At 40.3% G+C, this 26,233-nt stretch overlaps 1 protein-coding gene across 2 annotated transcripts in view; it reads left to right on the top strand.

The window, feature by feature from the left end:
* ITGA11 (integrin subunit alpha 11) overlaps positions 1 to 26,233 on the top strand; it is a 191,793-nt gene that overhangs the window by 143,600 nt on the left and 21,960 nt on the right. For both annotated transcript variants that reach the window (XM_073653470.1, XM_073653471.1), the window contains 5 exons: positions 6,847 to 7,054; positions 8,630 to 8,728; positions 10,036 to 10,112; positions 15,978 to 16,067; positions 19,788 to 19,878. In XM_073653470.1, the coding sequence (XP_073509571.1) occupies positions 6,847 to 7,054; positions 8,630 to 8,728; positions 10,036 to 10,112; positions 15,978 to 16,067; positions 19,788 to 19,878 (565 nt within the window). The remainder of the gene's footprint in view (positions 1 to 6,846; positions 7,055 to 8,629; positions 8,729 to 10,035; positions 10,113 to 15,977; positions 16,068 to 19,787; positions 19,879 to 26,233) is intronic.

Genomic DNA, 26,233 nt, shown 5'->3' with positions numbered 1-26,233 from the left:
ACAGCTAATGAATTGGCCATGAACACCTGAAAAACAAATAAACATGCCCATAATGAAGAAAATAAATAAAAAAAACAAACAGGCGAATGACTATAAAATAGATTTAAAAAAGGCACAAATTAAAGGAAGAATTTGGTGCAAATCAGAAACAGGTTTAAAACATTAAAAACTAGACCAAAAAACAGTGCAAGAATTAATTGGGGCCTCCGTTTTCGGTTTTCAAAGGTACAAGAGCTCTGAAGTAGAAGCTCCATCAGCTTTACTTGACTATGTATAAAACTGATCTCTATTATTTCTAACATCAATACATTGATACCATAAAAAAGTTCCCTTTTCTTGCAATAATTGCAATAAATATTATAACGTGACAAAATGATATTGTACAATACCAAGCAACCGGTATGAATGGGAGATCTGTCAATCCAATAATTTTCACTTATTACTGTTTTGCCAAAGTTCTACGATGAACTGTCCATGTGACATGAATGGTAGTTGTATACAATTATATAATGTGGCCATGCCAATACAAAGTGAGACTGAACTCACGTTCATGGTTTTTCTTGTATACAAAATTAGACTTTTTTTCTTATCTTGTGCTTGATTCATTTTTCATTGTTTTTTTGTCCTTTTTTGCCATCCATTTTCTTATATGCAACAAAAAAAATTATGGAGGTTTCTCAAGATCCTTCTAGCAATCATTCAGTGAAAAATAGACTGTAAACAGATGGAACAAAGCTGTCATCCATGTGCTATCTGATTTTTCTGCAGATGCTTTCATTTGAAATAGGACATCTCTTTCATGTGGACCACCAGGCAGCAAAAATTTTAAAAAAATGATGACATATGAATAGCCACATAGAGTATAATGTGTCAGTGTACTGTCTGTGAAAAAAAAATGAAATCACACGTACAACAGTCACTGACAATTGAATGAAACCTTAAAGGGAATCTGTCAGCAGGTTTTTGCTATGTAATCTGAAGACAGCATGAGGTAGGGGTTAAAACACAGATTTCATCGATGCCTCTTTTATTAAGCTCTGTGGTTTTGTTTGCTTGCAATGATTGTTTTATCACCCGTAGCTTATCATTGCTGGCACAAGCAGTGCGTGCATGCTAGTCTGACACGCCCCCTCCTGTTATAGCACCTCACTGTTTATGGACTTTGTATGCATACAGCTTAATGTAGGCGGGGTTAGCTTCCTCAGCTCTGCTGTATTGCTAAATCTAAAAGCTCTTTGTGTTAAAACCCCTTCAACCAGTGAACTAAGTGATACATTGTTGGATTCAGCTTCTCTTTGCCTACATCATGCTGTTCTCAAATGAGGTTGCAAAAACCTGCTGACAGATTCCCTTTAATGAGTGGCAGCTGAACTAAACAAATTGAGCAGACATGTTAAGTTATTCTAACCTTATTTTTGTGTTTATTACTCTTGCTTAATGTAGTCATAAACGTTATACTATAACGCCAACATAATCTGCAGCACTTTACAATTCAGAGGGGACATGTACAGACAATATCAGACATTACACATTATCCAACAATTCAAGCAAGAGGAGTAAGGGCCCTGCTCACAGCCTTATAATATATGAGGAAATAGGGGAACACAAAAGGTAAAAAGTGCTTGTTTTGTATGGTCCAACCATGTTTTATGATAAATACATTTAGGCTATGTTCACACCTGCGTTTTGACATGCTGTTTATATGTTCCGTTTTTAGGAACACATAATCAGAATTAATGTTCAAAACGGATCTATTGCAAAGTAATTTAAATGGAAGCAGAAGGAAGCCCTTGATTATTATAGGTCATCTGTTTCCCATTTTGATTCAATTTTTAGAACAGAAGAAAAAGCTTACCATAAAGGACTTTTTATTTTGCCCTAAAGCAAACACAGAGGTGAACCCATTCCAAGGATTTCATTATAATCTAATAATAATCAGAATAATCTATCATCCTACCCATGCTCTCTGTTCTGCTCTCCGTTCTCCGTTCTGCAACTGATCTAAGACTAACATCCGCCATAATCAAAATCTCTCACTTCCATATCCAAGACTTCTCTCGTGCTGCACCAGTTTTTTCAAAATGCACTACCCCTTATGACCCAATTACTACCTTGCCCCCACATTTTTAAGCATGCCTGCAAAACACATCTCAAGACAAGCCTAGTACTTCACTTCACTAATCTAACTCACTAATTCCACAACTTAAAACACATTTAGTAGAGTAGGTCAGACTTTGCACTCCAAGTTCATAACATTTTTTGGATTTCTGACCTGCCTATGGGCCTTGTGTGCCCCAATAACAAACGCCTTCACTAGAGATACAGTGCTGGCCAAAAGTATTGGCACCCCTGCAATTCTGTCAGATAATACTCAGTTTCTTCCTGAAAATGATTGCAATCACAAATTCTTTGGTATTATTATCTTCATTTAATTTGTCTTCAATGAAAAAAACACAAAAAGAATTGTCCTAAAGCCAAATTGGATATAATTCCACACCAAACCTAAAAAAGGGGGTGGACAAAAGTATTGGCACCCTTTGAAAAATCATGTGATGCTTCTCTAATTCGTGTAATTAACAGCACCTGTAACTTACCTGTGGCACCTAACTGGTGTTGGCAATAACTAAATCACACTTGCAGCCAGTTAACATGGATTAAAGTTGACTCAACCTCTGTCCTGTGTCCTTGTGTGTACCACATTGAGCATGGAGAAAAGAAAGAAGACCAAAGAACTGTCTTGAGAAACTAAATTGTGAGGAAGCATGAGCAATCTCAAGGCTACAAGTCCATCTCAAAAGACCTGAATGTTCCTGTGTCTTCCGTGCGCAGTGTCATCAAGAAGTTTAAAGCCCATGGCACTGTGGCTAACCTTCCTAGATGTGGACGGAAAAGAAAAATTGACGAGAGATTTCAACGCAAGATTGTGCGGATGGTGGATAAAGAACCTCGACTAACATCCAAACAAGTTCAAGCTGCCCTGCAGTCCGAGGGTACAACAGTGTCAACCCGTTCTATCCGTCGACGTCTGAATGAAAAGGGACTGTATGGTAGGATACCCAGGAAGACCCCACTTCTTACCCGGAGACATAAAAAAGACAGGCTGGAGTTTGCCAAAACTTACCTGAGAAAGCCTAAAACGTTTTGGAAGAATGTTCTCTGGTCAGATGAGACAAAAGTAGAGCTTTTTGGCAAAAAGCATCAACATAGAGTGTACAGGAAAAAAAAGAGGCATTCAAAGAAAAGAACACGGTCCCTACAGTCAAACATGGTGGAGGTTCCCTGATGTTTTGGGGTTGCTTTGCTGCCTCTGGCACTGGACTGCTTGACCGTGTGCATGGCATTATGAAGTCTGAAGACTACCAACAAATTTTGCAGCATAATGTAGGGCCCAGTGTGAGAAAGCTGGGTCTCCCTCAGAGGTCATGGGTCTTCCAGCAGGACAATGACCCAAAACACACTTCCAAAAGCACTATAAAATGGTTTTAGAGAAAGCACTGGAGACTTCTAAGGTGGCCAGCAATGAGTCCAGACCTAAATCCCATAGAACACCTGTGGAGAGATCTCAAAATGGCAGTTTGGAGAAGGCACCCTTCAAATATCAGGGACCTGGAGCAGTTTGCCAAAGAAGAATGGTCTACAATTCCAGCAGAGCATTGTAAGAAACTCATTGATGGTTACCGGAAGCGGTTGTTCGCAGTTATTTTGACTAAAGGTTGTGCAACCAAGTATTAGGCTGAGGGTGCCAATACTTTTGTCCGGCCCTTTTTTGGAGTTTTGTGTGAAATGATCAATGATTTGATTTTTGCTTCATTCTCTTTTGTGTTTTTTCCTTGCAAGCAAATTAAATGAAGAGAATAATACCAAAGAATTTGTGATTGCAATCATTTTCAGGAAGAAACTGAGTATTATCTGACAGAATTGCAGGGGTGCCAATACTTTTGGCCAGCACTGTAAGTATATAATGGTGAAAACATGCAAATACTTGCACAAATACTTCTGTTTCTGCAAATAATCCCGAAGAAACTTGATGATATTGTGATTAGCTCTCTATGGGACCATATCATCACTTCCAGGACTCCTTGTACTTCATACTCTGAAGATAGTTCTTAATGACATTGGTTGTATGTTTGGTGTTATTGTCCTGCTGCAGAATAAATTTAGAGCCAATCAGACGCCTCCCTGATGGTACAGCTTGATCGATAAGTATCTGCCTCTGTTTCTCAGCATGGAGGACATTATTAATCCTAACCAAATTCCCAACCCCTTTTGCTGAAATACAGCCCCAAACTTGCAATCCTCCACCATGCTTCACTATTGCCTGAAGACCCTCATTATTTTACTGCTCTCCAGCATTTCGGACAATCAGCCTTCTATAGCAGCCAAATGTTTCAAATATTGAATTATCAGTCCAGGGCACCTGCTGCCATTTTTCCACATCCCGATTCCTATGTTCTTGTGCATAGTTGAGTCGCTTGGGCTTGTTTCCATGTAGCGGGTATGATTTTTGGCTTTAATTCTTTCATGAAGATTACTTCTTGTCAGACATCCCAGAACAGTAAATGGGTGTAGCTGGGTCCCACTGGTTGCTGCCAGTTCTGAGCTGAGGGCACTGCTGGACAGCTTATGATTTTCCTGAGAAGTAAGCATGATGTGTCTTTCATCTGCAGCATTAAGTTTCCTTGACTGAAAATTGTGGCTTTAGTCATCAATGTTTCCCATTTCTTGGTGTCCACAATGCTGGGAAATACAGGGAGATAGTTATCCATCATGAAATACCATTGGGGGGCATTTGATTGGCCACATATTTATTCTGCAACAGGATAATAACCCCAAACATACAACCAATGTCACTAAGAACTATCTTCAGTGTAAAGAAGAACAACGAATCTTGGAAGTGATTAAACCACAGAGCCCTGATCTCAACATCATCGAGTTGGTCTGGAATTACATGAAGAAACAGAAGGATTTGTGCAAACCTACATCCACAGAAGAGATTAGTTCTGCAAGATATTTGGAAGATCTGAGGTTAGTTCTGCAAGATATTTGGAACAACCTCCCTGCCGAGTTCCTTTAAAAACATTTTTACATTTCTTTTTTTCTCCAATAGAATAGTTAATCCAGATTGTTTCAGTTATTCACAAATTGAAGCAAAGATTTATTGAGAACACATGTTTCTGTAATGTAAATGTTTCCATCATTTCTTCTGCACGCTAAGAAAAAGACACAGTAGCACACAATGAACTGTTTAAAATATACTGTTACATGACTCCTCTGTCTGGATCTGCCGTCCTCACATTATTTCACAACAGGTCTCACTGGTAGCTAAACAGACGTCAGTGAAAGAGCAAGTAGTCCAAAAGGGCAAGTTTATCTTGCTTCATCCAAACAATTCTCTTTTATATTTCTTTATTGAGTTTTAAATCATTTACTTAAACTCATTAATCTAGAAATAAAAACCTTTTAGTGTTATCTTATTAGAATCTGAAAAGACAACTGATTATACGACACATTCACATGGCGCCAGTGATGAAAACAGCCGAGTGGAGGCCCTATATCAATGATCAGATTGGGCCATTTTTATGATGCTAGGTTTTTCCACCCAGAACAGAAGAACAAAGGGGTCTATTAAGACCGGCGTTGCGTACACCAGTCTTAATGGACAGCCTCCGTGGAGTGCAATGCTCCTAATTCATTAAACAGTGCAAGCCACTTAATGAATTAGGTGCATCTGGTAATTGGGTGCGCCTCCGCCAGAAGTGTACTAGTGCATTTCTGGAGTAAGTTAGGGCACTAAAATGGCGTAACTTATCTTGAATTTAATGGTCGATTGTAGCCATGCCCAGTCCTGCACATGCTATGCTCATATTGCCGTGCAAATGCCAAATGTCACATGTTGCTCAAAATATTGCGATTTATTTATGGGGGTTTTTCGCCATCCATACTTTTTCCATGATCCTAGGGGTTATTTGCTTCACTCATACTAAGACCGGTTTCACACATCCATGTTTCATGGTCAAAGTATGGACTGAGATGCACAGACTGGCCATGGGTGTCCTGACCCAAACTCAACAGTCTCATAGGCATATATAAGACTGTCGAGTTTGGGTCAGGAGACCCATATCCCGTACGTGGATCTCAATCCTTACTTGGATCATGAACCATGGATATGTGAAACCAGCCTGCCTATGTGGTTCTTCTAGTAAGGGGGTGCTGTACAGGTTTATCTCACTAGTAGAAGAATACAAACCAAGACTCAGCTCCATTATGTATCTCCAAGGGTTCCCTTGCAATGTGATAGTCCACCTGTAGGGTACTTACTCCCTTGTACTTGATGTAGTCCATGCAGGTGTGCTATTATCTATCATACATGTTTTATGCTTTCATGTTAACACCTCTTTGGATAATAATAACATAGACTTTAATGTTGTATCTTGTAAAAAACACAGATAGAACATGTATGTGAAAAACTGACGTCTGAATGAGGCCTTATTTTGTGGAATGTAATTTATCTAAGTCTGACCTAATGTTAGCTTTCTTATCAATGCATGATGGCTTTCTAACTGAGGCTGCCTGTTCTCTTATTAGAATGGTATTTCCAAATATTAAAAGATTGGAAAATTGTGAATAGGGCACATACTGTTCCCGTTACACATGGAATCCAAACATTAAGAAATGTTGAGAGCGCAGACCGTGCATTGCAGTGATGAAGTAAGGCACATTCTGGAATGATTGTAATACTCAGCTATTTGGAAGGTCATGCTAATTTTGATGATTAGTCTGGATACTGGTCTATCAGGGGTATATGTGCTTGTTGTGTTTCTGACATGTACCTTTTCTCACGCTCAGGGAGTTCTGCCAGCGCTCTCTCAGAAGATCACCTTCAGACTGCGCCGTTTTTACTCGTTCTTTCGACAACTCTGTCTTCATCATTGAAGGAAACAGAAGACGAGTAGCCTTGGAAGTCACATTAGAAAACCGCGGGGAGAACGCATACAGCACTATGCTCAACATTTCTTACTCCCAGAACCTTCAGTTCGCCAGTCTGATAACCAAGGTGAACAATCCTGTATCTCTCCATTAACACATTTTATAGAGTCTCTCAGATGATGGGTAAGACATTAGAATGAGGTGGATTTTATTAATGAACCCATAGATTATGGGCACATATGGCATGATGCCTCCATAGCCATACAATCTGTGCAAGACCAAGAAAGGTTCAAGTAATGGCAAGTCATCTTGTGTTTCTTTTAGCCATATATGCACCAGTATTTAGTTTAGGACAGTTTTCTTCATTAAAGAAGAGCTCCCATAATTTTTTTCTGAGCGTATATAGTGCAGCATAGGTTATTATTAAAGAATAATGTAGAAGTTTTTCTGTATTCTTTGTGTATACCTGCTCTTGCTAATATCTAACAGCAGACAGTGAAAACATTGCCGGACTTGGGTGCCAAGGGCCCACCAGTAACGTTGAGTCTGGTGGCCCACTGTTCAAGTACATGCAAATATCACTTTACCCTCATTCACAAATTTGCCTATGTTTCTATATAATAATAAACAGAGTAGTTTGTTAAATGAAGGTTGAGATGCTGCCCTTTTCTGTACATAGTGAAACAAATGTATTATGCAAGAAACTTCTCATATAGGTGCAGTGGAGAGCCATTCATGCATGGGGGTCCAGCAGAGGATCCTCCTGTTCTCCTGTGGGCCAGTCCGAGCCTGGTAATAAATCAGAGACATATTCATGCCGGCCTTGAGGAGGAGGCATATTGGAGCCAGACGCTCCTGATTGGATGCCTCTTAATGAATCTGGACCATGGGAGAAGTGATGTCTGAGTCCGTGTGCACCTCACCACAAATATTACTCCAATTGGAGACTAGAGTAAGATTTGTGGCTTAAGGATTTCCGCAAGTCATCATGAATTTGATGAATGGGGGTTGCTATGTACGTTGTCCTGTCCCATCTCAGCTAATCTGTCAGAGCTCGGCAAAAGTGGCATGCGCATGCCATAAGTCACAAAATTTTACCGCAGCCTCGAGTTGTGCCAAAATTTTACGTCAGAATTCTGGTGTTTGGAGTTTCAGTGTATATTCTGTGGCACATCCGCTTTTAGCTGTGTGAGAAGCTACATATCATAGGAATATACTTGGAGATTCACTTATAGAGAAAATTAAGCCCCACATATATACTAGATAGTTGTCGGCTGAACAATGGTTTGGACTGTCATTCAACCATCGGCTAGCTTACCCAACTTTTCCAATCACAGAAGTGCTTGGTCTGCGGAAATCAGAAATAAAGCTTGCGCATTGGAGGGAGCAAGCTGCAGAGAAGTTGGGCTTACATCACCAATACCTCCCTGAGCATGTGCAATGTACTGATGAAGCCGGGAAACGTACACCTGGCTTCATTGTATATGACCAGGAAGGCAGAATGTTGCGCTCATGTGTTAGAGTTGTAGAGCTAACTTGCATATCGCTAGACAGATTTACAACTTGATTTTTCAAACCTAGAAATAAGTGTAAGACCTTGTTATAATGCAAGAATAGGCTTATACAAAGTCATTATGTCAGTTTAGGATAAGGGTGGGGTTCAATCTAAGACTAAATTTACTTTTGTATATTTTTGTCACAGGAAGAATCAGACATTAAAATTGAATGCAAAAATGCTGAACGTGTACCCTACCTCAAGATCTGTAATGTCAGTTTCCCATTTTTCAGAGCCAAAGCCAAGGTAGGAAACAATTACTGTGGTTCAAAATTACCACTCTGGTAATAGTTACTCTTCTAGACTTGGAATGGGAGAAAAGTTTAGTTCAGCCTCTTCTTACAAAGAAAATTCTTCCTATAAGTAGACAAATGATGAGTATTAGGCCATGTGCATATGTTCAGTATTTGATGAGTTTTCTATATCAGTATTTGTAGCCAAAACCAGGAGTGGGTGATAAATCCAGAAGTGGTGACGTGTTTCTATTATACTTTTCCTCTGACTGTTCCACTCCTGGTTTTGGCTTACAGATACTGGTGTAAAATACTGACCAAATACTGAACGTGTGAACGTGGCCTTAGAGAGAACAATATAGAGTTTTTTTATGTGACTGTAATTTACTATGAACTCCAGTTGTCCACTTCTGTAGAGCAGTTTTCACACTATGAGTGCAATTGGATGGGTTTGACATGGTTTTGGAAGGTCAAGGAAAATGGTCAGTCTTTTTATACATTCAGATTATGAGAGGTGCCTAAAACTTGCTAGACTGTTATAGTAACTGTTTTTAACATAAGATCTTCCTTATGATATATTATTATACATATCATACCTCTTTTGTAGCATTTTCAGTAGTTTGCATGTTAGAAAACTTGGCATAATCTGAATTAAATCCATTTAAAAAGATTATAAAATGTCCAACAATATTTTTTGTTCATGGGCCACCTGTGAAAGTTTCTCAAGAAATAGTTTAAAAAAGAACTTTTCCCTCTCCTCTGTTTTGTATGTTGCAATAAAATGAAGCTTTTACTCTGCACACTTCTTACTACATCTCCTACATTAAAGGGCTTCATCTAAAGACTGATTTGTTCCAAAAAGCTTAAAGGGTCATTCCCAGAATTTATAAGATAAAGCATAACTTACTGATTGCTGGGGATCGGACTGGGACCCTCAATGATCCTGAGAAGAGGGTTTTGGATCCCAGGAACTGAGCTCCCCATCTCTCCTGGAGTGAAGGTGTTCATGTTTGACCTCCACTCCTTTCAGTGTCTAAGGGACTGGTGCTGAATTCCAAATGGGGCTTTGCAAAGCCTGGTTCCCGAGATCCATAACCCAATTCTCGGGATTGCTGGGTATCCCAGTACTCTGACCCCCAGTGATCAGTAAGTCATCCTTTATCCCATGGATAGGGGATAACTTGTGATTCGGGAAATAGCTCTTTAATGCTCAAGTGGGAAATAAAACAGGGATCTTTCAGTAGAAGTCCTAGTTCAGGAGGTGTACGGGATGTGTCCCTACCTAACCGCCAATATGTGCTACTTATCTCATTCTAATAGGTGGCGTTTCGACTTGATTTTGAATTCAGTAAATATGTCTTTCTGCCATCTCTTCAAATACATCTTGTCACAGGCAGGTAAGTTATGTGTTGCATCTATATCTAAATGCTCTACATGATCTATAGATTGCTGTTCACACAATGGCTGCATGCTTAACAGCAGGATTTTTTAAACTATCTTTTTATTAAAACCGCCTTTATTTTCTGTAAAAAAAAAGCACATAAATCTTAGAAATTCAAAAGGAGAGAGTAAAAGGCGAATATACATTTCTCCCCAGTTATGAATTACGTTAGAGAGAATTAATAACAAGATTTCTATTAGTTTTTTTTATGCAAGGTATTGCATTTATAGTAAATATCTCACATAGCAAAATAACCCCTAATAAAAATAACTCTTTATTAATATTTCTTAAAAGCTACAGAATAATAACCATACCCCAAAAGAGAATTCAAAAGGAAGGGATGGGGGGAAAGAATTTATGATGCCCAGCACAATAGCCACAATCAAATATCCATTAGTATGGTACAGGGCAACAAGGGCAGGAGGTGATAGGGGGGAGAAGAAATCAAACCTTCCCTCAAATGAAATCCTAAATAAACACTCAACTGGTACCCTAAATCAAACGCAATATCGGCGCCCCCGCTCAATGTTGTCTCACCCTAAGAGACCCTAAAAAGACCCTATACCACCATAACCACCATATCCACCCTTCCTAATAGAAGCTCCCCCAACAGGGGAGGACAGAGTTTATATCCATATGGGAATAACAAATAATTCACACATAAAAACACACGATAGCTGCCTACCACATACAGAGATTATATACAGTACAGACCAAAAGTTTGGACACACCTTCTCATTTAAAGCTTTTTCTGTATTTTCATGACTATGAAAATTGTATATTCACACTGAAGACATCAAAACTATGAATTAACACATGTGGAATTATATACTTAACAAAAAAGTGTGAAACAACTGAAAATATGTCTTATATTCTAGGTTCTTCAAAGTAGCCACCTTTTGCTTTGATGACTGCTTTGCACACTCTTGGCATTCTCTTGATGAGGTTCAAGAGGTAGTCACCGGAAATGGTCTTCCAACAATCTTGAAGGAGTTCCCAGAGATGCTTAGCACTTGTTGGCCCTTTTGCCTTCACTCTGCGGTCCAACTCACCCCAAACCATCTCGATTGGGTTCAGGTCTGGTGACTGTGGAGGCCAGGTCATCTGGCGTAGCACCCCATCACTCTCCTTCTTGGTCAAATAGCCCTTACACAGCCTGGAGGTGTGTTTGAGGTCATTGTCCTGTTGAAAAATAAATGATGGTTCAACTAAACGCAAACCGGATGGAATAGCATGCCGCTGCAAGATGCTGTGGTAGCCATGCTGGTTCAGTATGCCTTTAATTTTGAATAAATCCCAACAGTGTCACCAGCAAAGCACCCCCACACCATCACACCTCCTCCTCCATGCTTCACGGTGGGAACCAGGCATGTAGAGTCCATCCATTCACCTTTTCTGCGTCGCACAAACACACGGTGGTTGGAACCAAAGATCTCAAATTTGGACTCATCAGACCAAAGCACAGATTTCCTCTGGTCTAATCTCCATTCCTTGTGTTCTTTAGCCCAAACAAGTCTCTTCTGCTTGTTGCCTGTCCTTAGCAGTGGTTTCCTAGCAGCTATTTTACCATGAAGTCCAGCTGCACAAAGTCTTCTCTTAACAGTTGTTGAAGAGATGTGTCTGCTGCTAGAACTCTTTGTGGTATTGACCTGGTCTCTAATCTGAGCTGCTGTTAACCTGCGATTTCTGAGGCTGGTGACTCGGATAAACTTATCCTCAGAAGCAGAGGTGACTCTTGGTCTTCCTTTCCTGGGGCGGTCCTTATGTGAGCCAGTTTCTTTGTAGCGCTTGATGTTTTTTGCAACTTTACTTGGGGACCCTTTCAAAGTTTTCCCAATTTTTCGGACTGACTGACCTTCATTTCTTAAAGTAATGATGGCCACTCATTTTTCTTTACTTAGCTGCTTTTTTCTTGCCGAAATACAAATTCTAATAGTCTATTCAGTTGGACTATCAGCTGTGTATCCACCAGAGTTCTGCACAACACAACTGATGGTCCCAACCCCATTTATAAGACAAGAAATCCCACTTATTAAACCTGACAGGGCACACCTGTGAAGTGAAAACCATTTCCGGTGACTACCTCTGGAAGCTCATCAAGAGAATGCCAAGAGTGTGCAAAGCAGTCATCAAAGCAAAAGGTGGCTACTTAGAAGAACCTAGAATATAAGACATATTTTCAGTTGTTTCACACTTTTTTGTTAAGTATATAATTCCACATGTGTTAATTCATAGTTTTGATGCCTTCAGTGTGAATGTACAATTTTCATAGTCATGAAAATACAGAAACATCTTTAAATGAGAAGGTGTATCCAAACTTTTGGTCTGTACTGTACAACAGATGCCAATAAGGTGCTATAGTGCTAAGGACCAAAGTAGAAACCCATGCATTATAGTAAACCAACATACAGGATTAGGCCGGCGGTTGTGAGGTTGAGGGGTGTATTGGAGTCAGAAGGGGTGCAACGTATCCATTGAAAAAACAAACATAAAGCTGTTTGAAGAGACCGAGCATCAGGCACCAATGTGTGTTCATACTGTGTACAGACTGTATATGTGTATGTAGATATGTATGTAGGTTATTTATATATATATGTATGTACTGTATGTGTATATATATATATATATATATATATATATATATATATATATACAGTACAGACCAAAAGTTTAGACACACCTTCTCATTTTAAGATTTTTCTATATGTTCATGACTATGAAAATTGTACATTCACACTGAAAGCATCAACACTATGAAGTAACACATGTGGAATTATATACTTAACAAAAAAGTGTGAAACAACTGAAAATATGTCTTATATTCTAGGTTCTTCAAAGTAGCCACCTTTTGCTTTGATGACTGCTTTGCACACTCTTGGCATTCTCTTGATGAGCTTCAAGAGGTAGTCACCGGAAATGGTTTTCACTTCACAGGTGTGCCCTGTCAGGTTTAATAAATGGGATTTCTTGTCTTATAAATGGGGTTGGGACCATCAGTTGTGTTGTGCAGAAGTCTGGTGGATACACAGCTGATATTCCTACTGAATAGACTGTTAGAATTTGTATTATGGCTAGAAAAAAGCAGCTAAGTAAAGAAAAATGAGTGGCCATCATTACTTTAAGAAATGAAGGTCAGTCAGTCTGAAAAATTGGGAAAACTTTGAAAGTGTCCCCAAGTGCAGTTGCAAAAACCATCAAGCGCTACAAAGAAACTGGCTCACATGAGGACTGCCCCAGGAAAGGAAGACCAAGAGTCACCTCTGCTTCTGAGGATAAATTTATCCAAGTCACCAGCCTCAGAAATCGCAGGTTAATAGCAGCTGAGATTAGAGACCAGGTCAATGCCGCACAGAGTTCTAGCAGCAGACATATCTATTCAACAACTGTTAAGAGGAGACTTTGTGCAGCAGGCCTTCATGGTAAAATAGCTGCTAGGAAACCACTGCTAATGACAGGCAACAAGCAGAAGAGACTTGTTTGGGCTAAAGAACACAAGGAATGGTCTTTAGACCAGTGGAAATCTGTGCTTTGGTCTGATGAGTCCAAATTTGAGATCTTTGGTTCCAACCACCGTGTCTTTGTGCGACACAGAAAAGGTGAACGGATGGACTCTACATGCCTGGCTCCCACCGTGAAGCATGGAGCAGGAGGTGTGATGGTGTGAGGGTGCTTTGCTGGTGACACTGTTGGGGATTTATTCAAAATTGAAGGCATACTGAACCAGCATGGCTACCACAGCATCTTGCAGCGGCATGCTATTCCATCCGGTTTGCGTTTAGTTGGACCATCATTTATTTTTCAACAGGACAATGACCTCAAACACACCTCCAGGCTGTGTAAGGGTATTTGACCAAGCAGGAGAGTGATGGGGTGTTACGCCAGATGACCTGGCCTCCACAGTCACCAGACCTGAACCCAATCGAGATGGTTTGGGGTGAGCTGGACCGCAGAGTTAAGGCAAAAGGGCCAACAAGTGCTAAGCATCTCTGGGAACTCCTTCAAGATTGTTGGAAGACCATTTCTGGTGACTACCTCTTGAAGCTCATCAAGAGAATGCCAAGAGTGTGCAAAGCAGTCATCAAAGCAAAAGGTGGCTACTTTGAAGAACCTAGAATATAAGACATATTTTCAGTTTTTCCCACTTTTTTGTTAAGTATATAATTCCACGTGTGTTAATTCATAGTTTTTATGCCTTCAGTGTGAATGTACAATTTTCATAGTCATGAAAATACAGAAAAATCTTAAAATGAGAATGTGTGTCCAAACTTTTGGTCTGTACTGTATATATATATATATATATATTATATATATATATATATATATATATATATATATATATATATATAGCCCTTACACAGCCTGGAGGTGTGTTTGGGGTCATTGTCCTGTTAAAAAATAAATGATGGTCCAACTAAACGCAAACCAGATGGAATAGCATGCCACTGCAAGATGCCGTGGTAGCCATGCTGGTTCAGTATGCCTTCAATTTTGAATAAATCCCCAACAGTGTCACCAGCAAAGCACCCCCACACCATCACACCTCCTCATCCATGCTTCACGGTGGGAACAGGCATGTAGAGTCCATCAGTTCACCTTTTCTGCGTCCCACAAAGACACGGTGGTTGGAACCAAAGATCTCAAATTTGGACTCATCAGACCAAAGCACAGATTTCCACTGGTCTAATGTCCATTCCTTGTGTTCTTTAGCCCAAACAAGTCTCTTCTGCTTGTTGCCTGTCCTTAGCAGTGGTTTCCTAGCAGCTATTGTACCATGAAGGCCTGCTGCACAAAGTCTCCTCTTAACAGTTGTTGAAGAGATGTGTCTCCTGCTAGAACTCTGTGTGGCATTGACCTGGTCTCTAATCTGAGCTGCTGTTAACCTGCGATTTCTGAGGCTGGTGACTCGGATAAACTTATCCTCAGAAGCAGAGGTGACTCTTGGTCTTCCTTTCCTGGGGCGGTCCTCATGTGAGCCAGTTTCTTTGTAGCACTTGATGGTTTTTGCAACTGCACTTGGGGACACTTTCAAAGTTTTCTCAATTTTTCGCACTGACTGACCTTCATTTCTTAAAGTAATGATGTTCACTCGTTTTTCTTTACTTAGCTGCTTTTTTCTAGCTATAATACAAATTCTAACAGTCTATTCAGTAGGACTATCAGCTGTGTATCCACCAGACTTCTGCACAACACAACTGATGGTCCCAACCCCATTTATAAGGCAAGAAATCCCACTTATTAAACCTGACAGGGCACACCTGTGAAGTGAAAACCATTTCCGGTGACTACCTCTTGAAGCTCATCAAGAGAATGCCAAGAGTGTGCAAAGCAGTCATCAAAGCAAAAGGTGGCTACTTTGAAGAACCTAGAATATAAGACATATTTTCAGTTGTTTCACACTTTTTTGCTAAGTATATAATTCCACATGTGTTAATTCATAGTTTTGATGCCTTCAGTGTGAATGTACAATTTTCATAGTCATGAAAATACAGAAAAATCTTTAAATGAGAAGGTGTGTCCAAACTTTTGGTCTGTACTGTATATATATATATATATATATATATATATATATATCTCAGATGATGTCAGAATAGAAGCTTCAGTAAGCAGCTGAACAGTGCTGTACTGGAGATATGTGATGGGTGGCCATCTGGCATAGATGTGGATAGAATGTGGTGTGATGAAAATTAAAGATATGTCAAATTATAATGATAAATTAGACCTCTAAAGTTTGTACTTGCCATATGTGATGTGAGTTCTGTAATTATTTGCCATTCATGTCATTTCCAGCGATGTTATTACATGATGCTTTTTCTTTTGACAGTGACAGTGAAGAACTGGAAGGTACAATTTACGACAATGAAGTTTTACTGGACTTTAACCTGAAGTATGAATCCGATCTCCTGTTTACTAGGTATTTGTGCTCTTCGGTCATATACAGTGCATTGTGAAAGTATTCGGCCCCCTTGAACTTTTCTACCTTTTGCCACATTTCTTGCTTCATACATAAAGATATAAAGTTCTAATTTTTGGGGGAAGAATCAACAACAAGTGGGACACAATTGTGAAGTGGAACGAAATTTATTGGATATTTTAAACTTTTTTAACAAATTAAAAACTGAAAAGTGGGGCGTGCAATATTAACCCCTTCGCAACCCTGGGATTTTCCGTTTTTGCATTTTCGTTTTTTTTGCTCCTCTTGTTCCCAGAGCCATAGCATTTTTATTTTTTGTTCAATATGGCCGTGTGAGGGCTTATTTTTTTCGGGACGAGCTGTACTTTTGAATGACATTACTGGTTTTACCATATCGTGTACGGGAAAACGGGAAAAAAAATCCAAGTGCGGTGAAACTGCAAAAAAAGTGCAATACCACAGATGTTTTTTTTTTTTTTTTTTTTTACAATGTTCACTGAATGCTAAAACTGACCTGCTATTCTTATTTTCCAGGTCATTACAAGTTCGTAGACACCAAATATGTATAGGTTCTTTTTTATTTAAGTGGTGAAAAAAAATTCCAAAGTTTGATAAAAAAATGGCGCCATTTTCCAAGACCCTTAGCGTCTCCATTTTTTGTGATCTGGGGCCGGGTGAGGGCTTAATTTTTGCACGCCGAGCTGAAGTTTTATTGATACCATTTTGGGGTAGATCCGATGTTTTGATTGCAATGTTGCGGCGACCAAAAACCGAAATTCTGGCGTTTAGAATTTTTTTCTCGTTACGCCGTTTACCGATCGGATTAATTCTTTTTTTATATTGATAGATCGGGCGATTCTGAATGCAGCGATACCAAATATGTGTATGTGGTTTTTTTTTATTATTATTTTATTTTGAATGGGGCGAAAGGGGGTGATTTAAACTTTTATATTTTTTTCATTTTTTAAATATTTTTAAAAACATTTTATTTACACTTTTTGCTTGCTTCTATAGTCTCCGTACGAGACTAGAAGCAGCACTTGTCTGATTGCCTCTGCTACATAGAGGTGATGAGCAGATCACCTCTATGTAGCAGAAATGCTCCTGTGCTTTGAGCGCCGAACACTAGGTGGCGCTCATAGCGATCAGCACAAGACAACCACTGGGGTCTGCTGCAGACCCAGGGTTGTTATGCCCACGCATCGGTGACCCGCGATCACGTGACGGGGTTACCGATAGGCGGGGTAAGTGACGCACTTCCGGCACGGCGATGTTTAATGCCGCTGTCAGAGATTGACAGCGGCATTTAACATGTTAACAGCCGCGGGTGGATCGCGATTCCACCCGCGGCTGTTGCGGGCACATGTCAGCTGTAATAATTAGCTGACATGTGCCCGGTTCAGTGTGGGCTCAGCGCCGGAGCCCACGCTGAACAGGGGGTGACAGCCTGGTGCGTACTAATATGCCACAGGCTGTAAAGGGGTTATTCGCCCCTTTGAGTTAATACTTTGTAGCGCCACCTTTTGCTGCGATTACAGCTGCAAGTCGCTTGGGGTATGTCTCTATCACTTTTGCACATCGAGAGGCTGAAATTCTTTCCCATTCTTCCTTGCAAAACAGCTCAAGCTCATTGAGGTTGGATGGAAGGCGTTTGTTAACAGCAGTTTTCAGCTCTTTCCACAGATTCTCGATTGGATTCAGGTCTAGACTTTGACTTGGCCATTCTAACACCTGGATACGTTTATTTTTAAACCATTCCATTGTAGATTTTGCTTTATGTTTGGGATCATTGTCTTGTTAGAAGATAAATCTCCGTCCCAGTCTCTGGTCTTTTGCAGACTCCAACAGGTTTTCTTCCAGAATGGTCCTGTATTTGGCTCCGTCCATCTTCCCATCAATTTTAACCATCTTTCCTGTCCCTGTTGAAGAAAATCAGGCCCAAACCATGATGCTGCCACCACCATGTTTGACAGTGGGGATGGTGTTTTGAGGGTGATGAGCTTTGTTACTTTTACGCCAAGCACATCATTTTGCATTGTGCTCAAAAAGTTCGATTTTGGTTTCATCTGACCAGAGCACCTTATTCCACATGTTTGGTGTGTCTCCCAAGTGGCTTGTGGCAAACTTCAAACTAGAATTTTTATGGATATCTTTGAGAAATGGCTTTCTTCTTGCCACTCTCCCATAAAGGCCAGATTTGTGCAGTGTATGACTGGTGGTTGTCCTATGGACAGACTCTCCCGCCTCAGCTCTAGATCTCTGCAGTTCATCCAGAGTGATCATGGTCCTTTGGCTGCATCTCTGATCAGTCTTCTCCTTGTTCAAGATGAAAGTTTAGAGGGACGGCCGGGTCTTGGTAGATTTGCAGTGGTCTGATACTCCTTACATTTCAATATGATCGCTTGCACAGTGCTCCTTGAGATGTTTAAAACTTGGGAAATCTTTTTGTATCCAAATCCAGCTTTAAACTTTGCCACAACAGTATCTCGGACCTGCCTGGTGTGTTCCTTGGTCTTCATGATGCTCTCTGCACTTGAAACAGAACCCTGAGACTATCACAGAGCAGGTGCATTTATACGGAGACTTGATTACACACAGGTGGATTCTATTTATCATTACCAGTCATTTAGGACAACATTGGATCATTCAGAGATCCTCACTGAACTTCTGGAGGGAGTTTGCTGCACTGAAAGTAAAGCGGACGAATAATATTGCACGCACCACTTTTCAGTTTTTAATTTGTTAAAAAAAAGTTTAAAATATCCAATAAATTTAGTTCCACTTCACGATTGTGTCCCACTTGTTGTTGATTCTTCCCAAAAAAAATTAATTTTATATCTTTATGTTTGAAGCCAGAAATGTGGCAAAAGGTAGAAAAGTTCAAGGGGGCCAAATACTTTCACAATGCACTGTATACTATATGTATATTTTGCAAGTCACAATTTTCAGATTTATATTTTTAAAATAATTAGAAAACCATAATTTCCTTTACACTTCACAAATACTTGCTACTTTGTGTTTGGTATATCACATAAAATTCTAAAAAAACACATTTAAGTTTGTGGGTGTAACATAAAATTTTTTTAAAAAACTTTCCCAAGGCACTATAATGTTATAGTATTTAGTTTCTCATTAGACAGGACAAGGCAACATTTTGGTGGCACTTGCCCCTTCCACAGTCCTCCTCTGTCTTGGTAGCCACCGCTTTACAAAGAGACATAGATCAGTGCTCCAGATTATGTGTCACTGATCTTGGTGCTTATTTCAACTCATTTAATTTCTTATGAAAAGACACAGAAATCTAGAAAACTTTGGGTGACCCTCAAATATACTTGGAACGTGCACTGTGCAGAAATGATAGGCGCTTTTATTGGGAGCCAGAAGGAGCGCAGTCTGTGAGGTGTCTGGCTGGGCATGTCACACACTTGTCGTATTAAGTCACTTTTATTGTCCGCACATATATCAGGCCTGGAAATGTCTGGGCGCTGCAGAGCTTCTTGTCTAGTCAGTGGATATAGAATCCCATTTGTTATAACCTGATGTCAGAGAGTGAGCCTTTTATTGTAACACATGGTTATGATTAAAATCTAAGGAAGCAGAATGATGGAAACAATCCTCGATCTTTCTCTCATTGTCTCACTTCCCTAGCTGTGGTGCTTCCACAGAAGCTTGATGTTTGGTGGCCAAGACAAAGACCTGACAGCTTTCCTTTTATTGCAGATATTCCAGCCTGGACCAGTATGAGATCACCTCTCAAGGGTCATTGGACAGATACAATGCAATTGGACCTCCATTTAACTGGACCTTTAAGGCAAGTAACTGTAATAAATAGAGATAAAGTCAGTTACTGAGATCAAACAACCAACTAACAACAACATTCATAACAGAAGACTAAGGCCATGTGCACATGTTGAGTATTTGGTCAGTTTTTTACCTCAGTATTTGTAGCCAAAACCAGGAGTGGGTGATAAATACAGAAGTGGTGACGTGTTTCTATTATACTTTCCCTGTGATTGTTTCACTCCTGGTTTTGGCTTACACATACTGAGGTAAAATACTCACCAAAAACTGAACGTGTGCACACGGCCTCATGGTGAAATAATACAATTATCATAAAAGCCTTTGTGATTGGTTACCAGGACCATTCTGTTCATTTCTTAGAGCCTTAAAGGGAACCTGAAATAGCATCTGATCTGTAGATAGGATGTTGTAGAGCAATAGGAGCAGATCGGATTGATTATGTAGTTTTGTGGGAAAAGTTTCACTAAGGCTGTGTGTCCACCATCAGTTTTTGGTGAGTTTTTGACGCAGCATCTTACATTTCTGGCTAAGTGGATGGAAAACCCAGCAAAAACGAGTAACTAAAAAGTATGAAGGTGCTGGTAGGTAGGCCTGGTTATACCTGCTACAGAAAGACAGACAACCAACCACAGGTTGACAGATTTGGATAGTCCAATGTAAAAGTAGATATAAAGTGTGTCTTGTGCTAGTAAGATTAGGCCTTATTGTAAAAGTAAGATGGTTAGATTGCTATAAATATTGAAAATATAGGTATATTTCACACGCTATTTTTATTTTTAAAATATGTATCACATTAAAAATAAGGAAAGGGAGATAAGAATTGTAAAAAGTAATTCCTGAAGGGTAAAATGAAGCTCTATGCGGGATTCTTTTTGCAGTAGGCCTGTGGATTTTTGAACAGATTGAAGTTGAACGTTGTGGGGATATTCCAGGTGGTTTCCTGGATTAAAGTAGAGGGGGAGAAAGGGGTTATTGAGCGAGTTTACTCACCACATGGCCGAAAAAAGAGTGCAGTTTACCTGGTTTAGGTGTGAATCGGGGTTGGATCCGTAGCGTGAGACAATTTTGATAGTCGTGGTAAGTAGTAGTAAATCCCAGATTGCAGACAGCTCATATGAGGAGCATGGCCTGGAGGGTACTGAGTAGAGTAATTATTTGTTTAGGCTCAGTTAAGTACATAAATAGGTAAGTAAATCAAGAATTGAGTGCATGGATAGCAATGTAAAGAAGGGTTCAGTTACCTGTAGGGCGTGTATATAGAGATTCAGGGCTATGCGGGCTTGAGGTGGTCACTGGAGAGCTTGTTTCGGTGGTAATTATGCTCTCCTTGTGTGGCAATCAGCATGGTATTACCTTAGCTGCAACCTCTCCTAGGACTAGGATACTAGCAGTAACTGGCGTGCTGTGGGTAACAATACACCGGTCCAGTGCTGTTAATGCAGTGCATGTACAATGTGATGCAGTGAATAGTTCTGAAATCTCTATTAGAGCTCTGCTCTGTCACTTACAGTTGTGGATTTATCTGGAAATGTTCCAGTGCGGAGAGTCCTCGGCGTCGCAGGATTGGTGCGTCTTGTGGATCTTGCTTCTTAAGTTCAGGATACTAAGTTGTGAATGGCAGGGTAGTAGGAGAGCAGGGACGTAAAACAGGGTCCCGGCCGGTGACCAGCTGTTATCCCACAATGCTCTCAATGTCCTACGTCGGCGGCGTGCAGGAAGCAGGATAGGACCTGCGGTGAGCTCCTGGTAGTGGAGCAGAAGGACCTGCGTGACGTAGGTGGACATGACGTGGCACACGCGACTCGTACCGGTACGGGGCCTGAACAGACCAAAAACCAACGTGTTTCGAGAACTACGGTTCTCTTCTTCAGGGTTCGTCTCTGGATGGAAATGGGTCCCCTATATATGTGCACTCCTCCAATGTTAGTAGTAGGGGCGGAGTATGCTGCAAGTTCCAGTATAATGCGTGGCTTATTGCTGTTATGGATGGTCACTCCTTGAATGTCGGATCTAATCCTCATTAAATGCAAATAGTTCTATCTCTGAGTTGAGTCCTTTTGATTTGAGTGTATCTAGAGTAAAGATCCATTTGCTTTCAATTCTTGACATTTGTTTTAAATAATCACCTTTACGCCATTGTTTGTAAACTTTCTGTAAACTAGTTACCACAGTTCCCTATATAGAGCCTCCATGTTTCTCAGAGTAATGTTTCGATAACGGGTGTCCATCAAATTTCTTGGAGATATTGCACAAGTGCTCATTTATACGTACGTGTAGGGAACGTTTTGTCCTACCTACATATAGTTTGTTACATGGACATCTGAGGCTATAGATCACACCTTCGGTATCACAGGTAATGAAGTCTGATATGGTATGGGTAACTTGACCTTCTTTAATGATTTTTTGTTTGGTAGTGTGGAGTTTATTGCATGCTGCACATTTATTACAGGGAAAAAGAAACACAACTTCTTTAGTAAACGGAAGTCGCTCAGTAGTTTGGGAGTTACGGATTGTGGGAGCAATGAGGTTGCCCAGATTTTTTGCCTTCTTATAGATGAATCTGGGTCTTGGTGGAATGAGATCGCCTATCGTTTTATCATCATGAAGAGTACGCCAGTGCTTAGTAATAATTTTCTTTAATAGATATGTATTGGAGTTGAATTGGGTAATAATAGGGATATTGAATTGTGTCATGAGGTCCTGTACATGAGTTTTTTCATTGTGATTATCAAAAAGTGTGTCCCTGGGTATTGCTTGGGTCTTATTTCTCACTTCTTTGAGAAATTGTATATTATATCCTTTTTCCAGGAATTTTTTGGTAAGTTGTGTGGATTCTTCATCAAAATCTTCAATGTTCGAGCAGTTCCTGTGTAACCGCATATATTGACTACGTGGAATATTTAAAAGCCAACTTGGAGATGACAGCTGTCCAGCGAAATGAAACTGTTTGAGTCTGTAGGTTTAATGTAAATTTTGGTCTGGATTTTGTTATCATGTACAGTACAGACCAAAAGTTTGAACACACCTTCTCATTTAAAGATTTTTCTGTATTTTCATGACTATGAAAATTGTACATTCACACTGAAGGCATCAAAACTATGAATTAACACATGTGGAATTATATACTTAGCAAAAAAGTGTGAAACAACTGAAAATATGTCTTATATTCTAGGCTTTTCAAAGTAGCCACCTTTTGCTTTGATGACTGCTTTACACACTCTTGGCATTCTCTTGATGAGCTTCAAGAGGTAGTCACCGGAAATGGTTTTCACTTCACAGGTGTCCCCTGTCAGGTTAATAAGTGGGATTTCTTGCCTTATAAATGGGATTGGGAACATCAGTTATGTTGTGCAGAAGTCAAGTGGATACGAAGCTGATAGTCCTACTGAATAGACTGTTAGAATTTGTATTATGGCAAGAAAAAAGCAGCTAAGTAAAGAAAAACGAGTGGTCATCATTACTTTAAGAAATTAAGGTCAGTCAGTTCAAAAAATTGGGCAAACTTTGAAAGTGTTCCCAAGTGCAGTTGCAAAAACCGTCAAGCGCTACAAAGAAACTGGCTCACATGAGGACCGCCTCAGGAAAGGAAGACCAAGAGTCACCTCTGCTTCTGAGGATAAGTTTATCCGAGTCACCAGCCTCAGAAATCACAGGTTAACAGCAGCTCAGATTAGAGACCAGGTCAATGCCACACAGAGTTCTAGCAGCAGACACATCTCTACAACAACTGTTAAGAGGAGACTTTGTGCAGCAGGCCTTCATGGTAAAATAGCTGCTAGGAAACCACTGCTAAGGACAGGCAACAAGCAGAAGAGACTTGTTTGGGCTAAAGAACACAAGGAATGGACATTAGACCAGTGGAAATCTGTGCTTTGGTCTGATGAGTCAAAATTTGAGATTTTTTATTCCAACCACTGTGTCTTTGTGCGACGCAGAAAAGGTGAACGGATGGACTCTAATATGCCTGGTTCCCACCGTGAAGCATGGAGGAGGAGGTGTGATGGTGTGGGGGTGCTTTGCTGGTGACACTGTTGAGGATTTATTCAAAATTGAAGGAATACTGAACCAGCATGGCTACCACAGCATCTTGCAGCGGCATGCCATTCCATCCGGTTTGCGTTTAGTTGGACCATCATTTATTTTTCAACAGGACAATGACCCCAAACACACCTCCAGGCTGTGTAAGGGCTATTTGACCAAGAAGGAGAGTGATGGGGTGCTACGCCAGATGACCTGGCCTCCACAGTCACCAGACCTGAACCCAATCGAGATGGTTTGGGGTGAGCTGGACCGCAGAATGAAGGCAAAAGGGCCAACAAGTGCTAAGCATCTCTGGGAACTCTTTCAAGATGGTTGGAAGACCATTTCCGGTGACTACCTCTTGAAGCTCATCAAGAGAATGCCAATAGTGTGCAAAGCAGTCATCAAAGCAAAAGGTGGCTACTTTGAAGAAACTAGAATATAAGACATATTTTCAGTTGTTTCACACTTTTTTGTTAAGTATATGATTCCACGTGTTAATTCATAGTTTTGATGCCTTCAGTGTGAATGTACAATTTTCAAAGTCATGAAAATACAGAAAAATCTTTAAATGAGAAGGTGTGTCCAAACTTTTGATCTGTACTGTATATAAATATTGAGGTCTAGAAAATTCACCTGTTGTGTGCTAGTATTAGAGGTGAATTTTAAGAAAAATTCATTATTGTTAATCTTCTTGAGAAAGGAGTCAAGTGATTGTTGATCCCCAGACCAGATGAAGAGGATGTCATAGATGAATCTGTGCCAGAGGACCAGGTTCGATCTAAGAACCTCGCCGGGGTGGATGGCAGACTCCTCCCACCGGCCAACATAAAGATTCGCATAGCTTGGGGCGAACCTGGTCCCCGTGACTGGACCCCACTGTTGCATATAAAATTTATTGTCATATTTGAAATAATTGTGTGTGAGAATGAACTTCATGCACTCCTGGATGTACAGGATTTGCTCATTAGGTAGTTTATTTTGTTTCTGAAGAAAATAAGTGGCTGCCTGGCAGCCTACATCGTGTTGAATTACTGTGTAAAGTGAAGAGATGTCCAGGGTGCCTAAGATAAAATTGTAGCACCATTTAACCAGTTGTAGGAGTCGGAGGACATGTTGACTGTCCTTTAAGTATGCCGGCAAGAGGGGTACCAAGTCTTGTAGGTGTTTATCAATGTATCTAGATAGATTGGAAGTTAAGCATTGAATTCCAGAAATAATGGGTCTGCCTGGGGAAGATGAAAAAGTGATTTGTGTATTTTAGGTAAATAGTAGAAGGCAGCTAGTCGTGGGTGGGGGATGGTGATGTAGTCAAATTCCTGTTTGGTGAGAAAGCCTGCATCGAGGCCTTTGGTGGTTAGAGTTTTCATTTCTCTCAAATAGATGTCAGTGGGGTCTGGACAACCTCATTGCTCCCACAATCTGTAACTCCCAAACTACTGAACGACTTCCATTTACTAAAGAAGTTGTGTTTTTTTTTCCCTGTAATAAATGTGCAGCATGCAATAAGCTCCACACTACCAAACAAAAAATCATTAAAGAAGGTCAAGTTACCCATACCATATCAGACTTCATTACCTGTAATACCGAAGGTGTGATCTATAGCCTCAGATGTCCATGTAACAAACTACAGTGCCTACAAGTAGTATTCAACCCCCTGCAGATTTAGCTGGTTTGATAAGATGCAAATAAGTTAGAGCCTTCAAACTGCAAATGAGAGAAGGTTTTATGAACAGAAGCATAAATCTTACAAACCAAAAAGTTATGTTGCTCAGTTGAATTTTATTAATTTTTAAACATAAAAGTGTGGGTCAATTATTATTCAACCCCTATGTTTAATATTTTGTGGAATAACCCTTGTTTGCAATTACAGCTAATAATCGTCTTTTATAAGACCTGATCAGGCCGGCACAGGTCTGTGGAGTTATCTTGGCCCACTCCTCCATGCAGATCTTCTCCAAGTTATCTAGGTTCTTTGGGTGTCTCATGTGGACTTTATTCTTGAGTCCCTTCCACAAGTTTTCAATTGGGTTAAGGTCAGGAGACTGACTAGGCCACTCCAACACCTTGACTTTTTCCCTCTTGAACCAGGCCTTGGTTTTCTTGGCTGTGTGCTTTGAGTCGTTGTCTTGTTGGAAGATGAAATTACGACCCATCTTAAGATCCTTGATGGAGGAGCGGAGGTTCTTGGCCAAAATCTCCAGGTAGGCCGTGCTATCCATCTTCCCATGGATGCGGACCAGATGGCCAGGCCCCTTGGCAGAGAAACAGCCCCACAGCATGATGCTGCCACCACCATGCTTGACTGTAGGGATGGTATTCTTGGGGTCGTATGCAGTGCCATC

Source organism: Phyllobates terribilis, unplaced genomic scaffold (genome assembly GCF_046119375.1).
Source record: "Phyllobates terribilis strain yellow unplaced genomic scaffold, ASM4611937v1 Scaffold_11__3_contigs__length_659146591, whole genome shotgun sequence".
Taxonomy (NCBI): domain Eukaryota; kingdom Metazoa; phylum Chordata; class Amphibia; order Anura; family Dendrobatidae; genus Phyllobates; species Phyllobates terribilis.
Note: the sequence above shows the minus strand (reverse complement) of the source record. Positions and strands in the feature narration are given on the sequence as shown.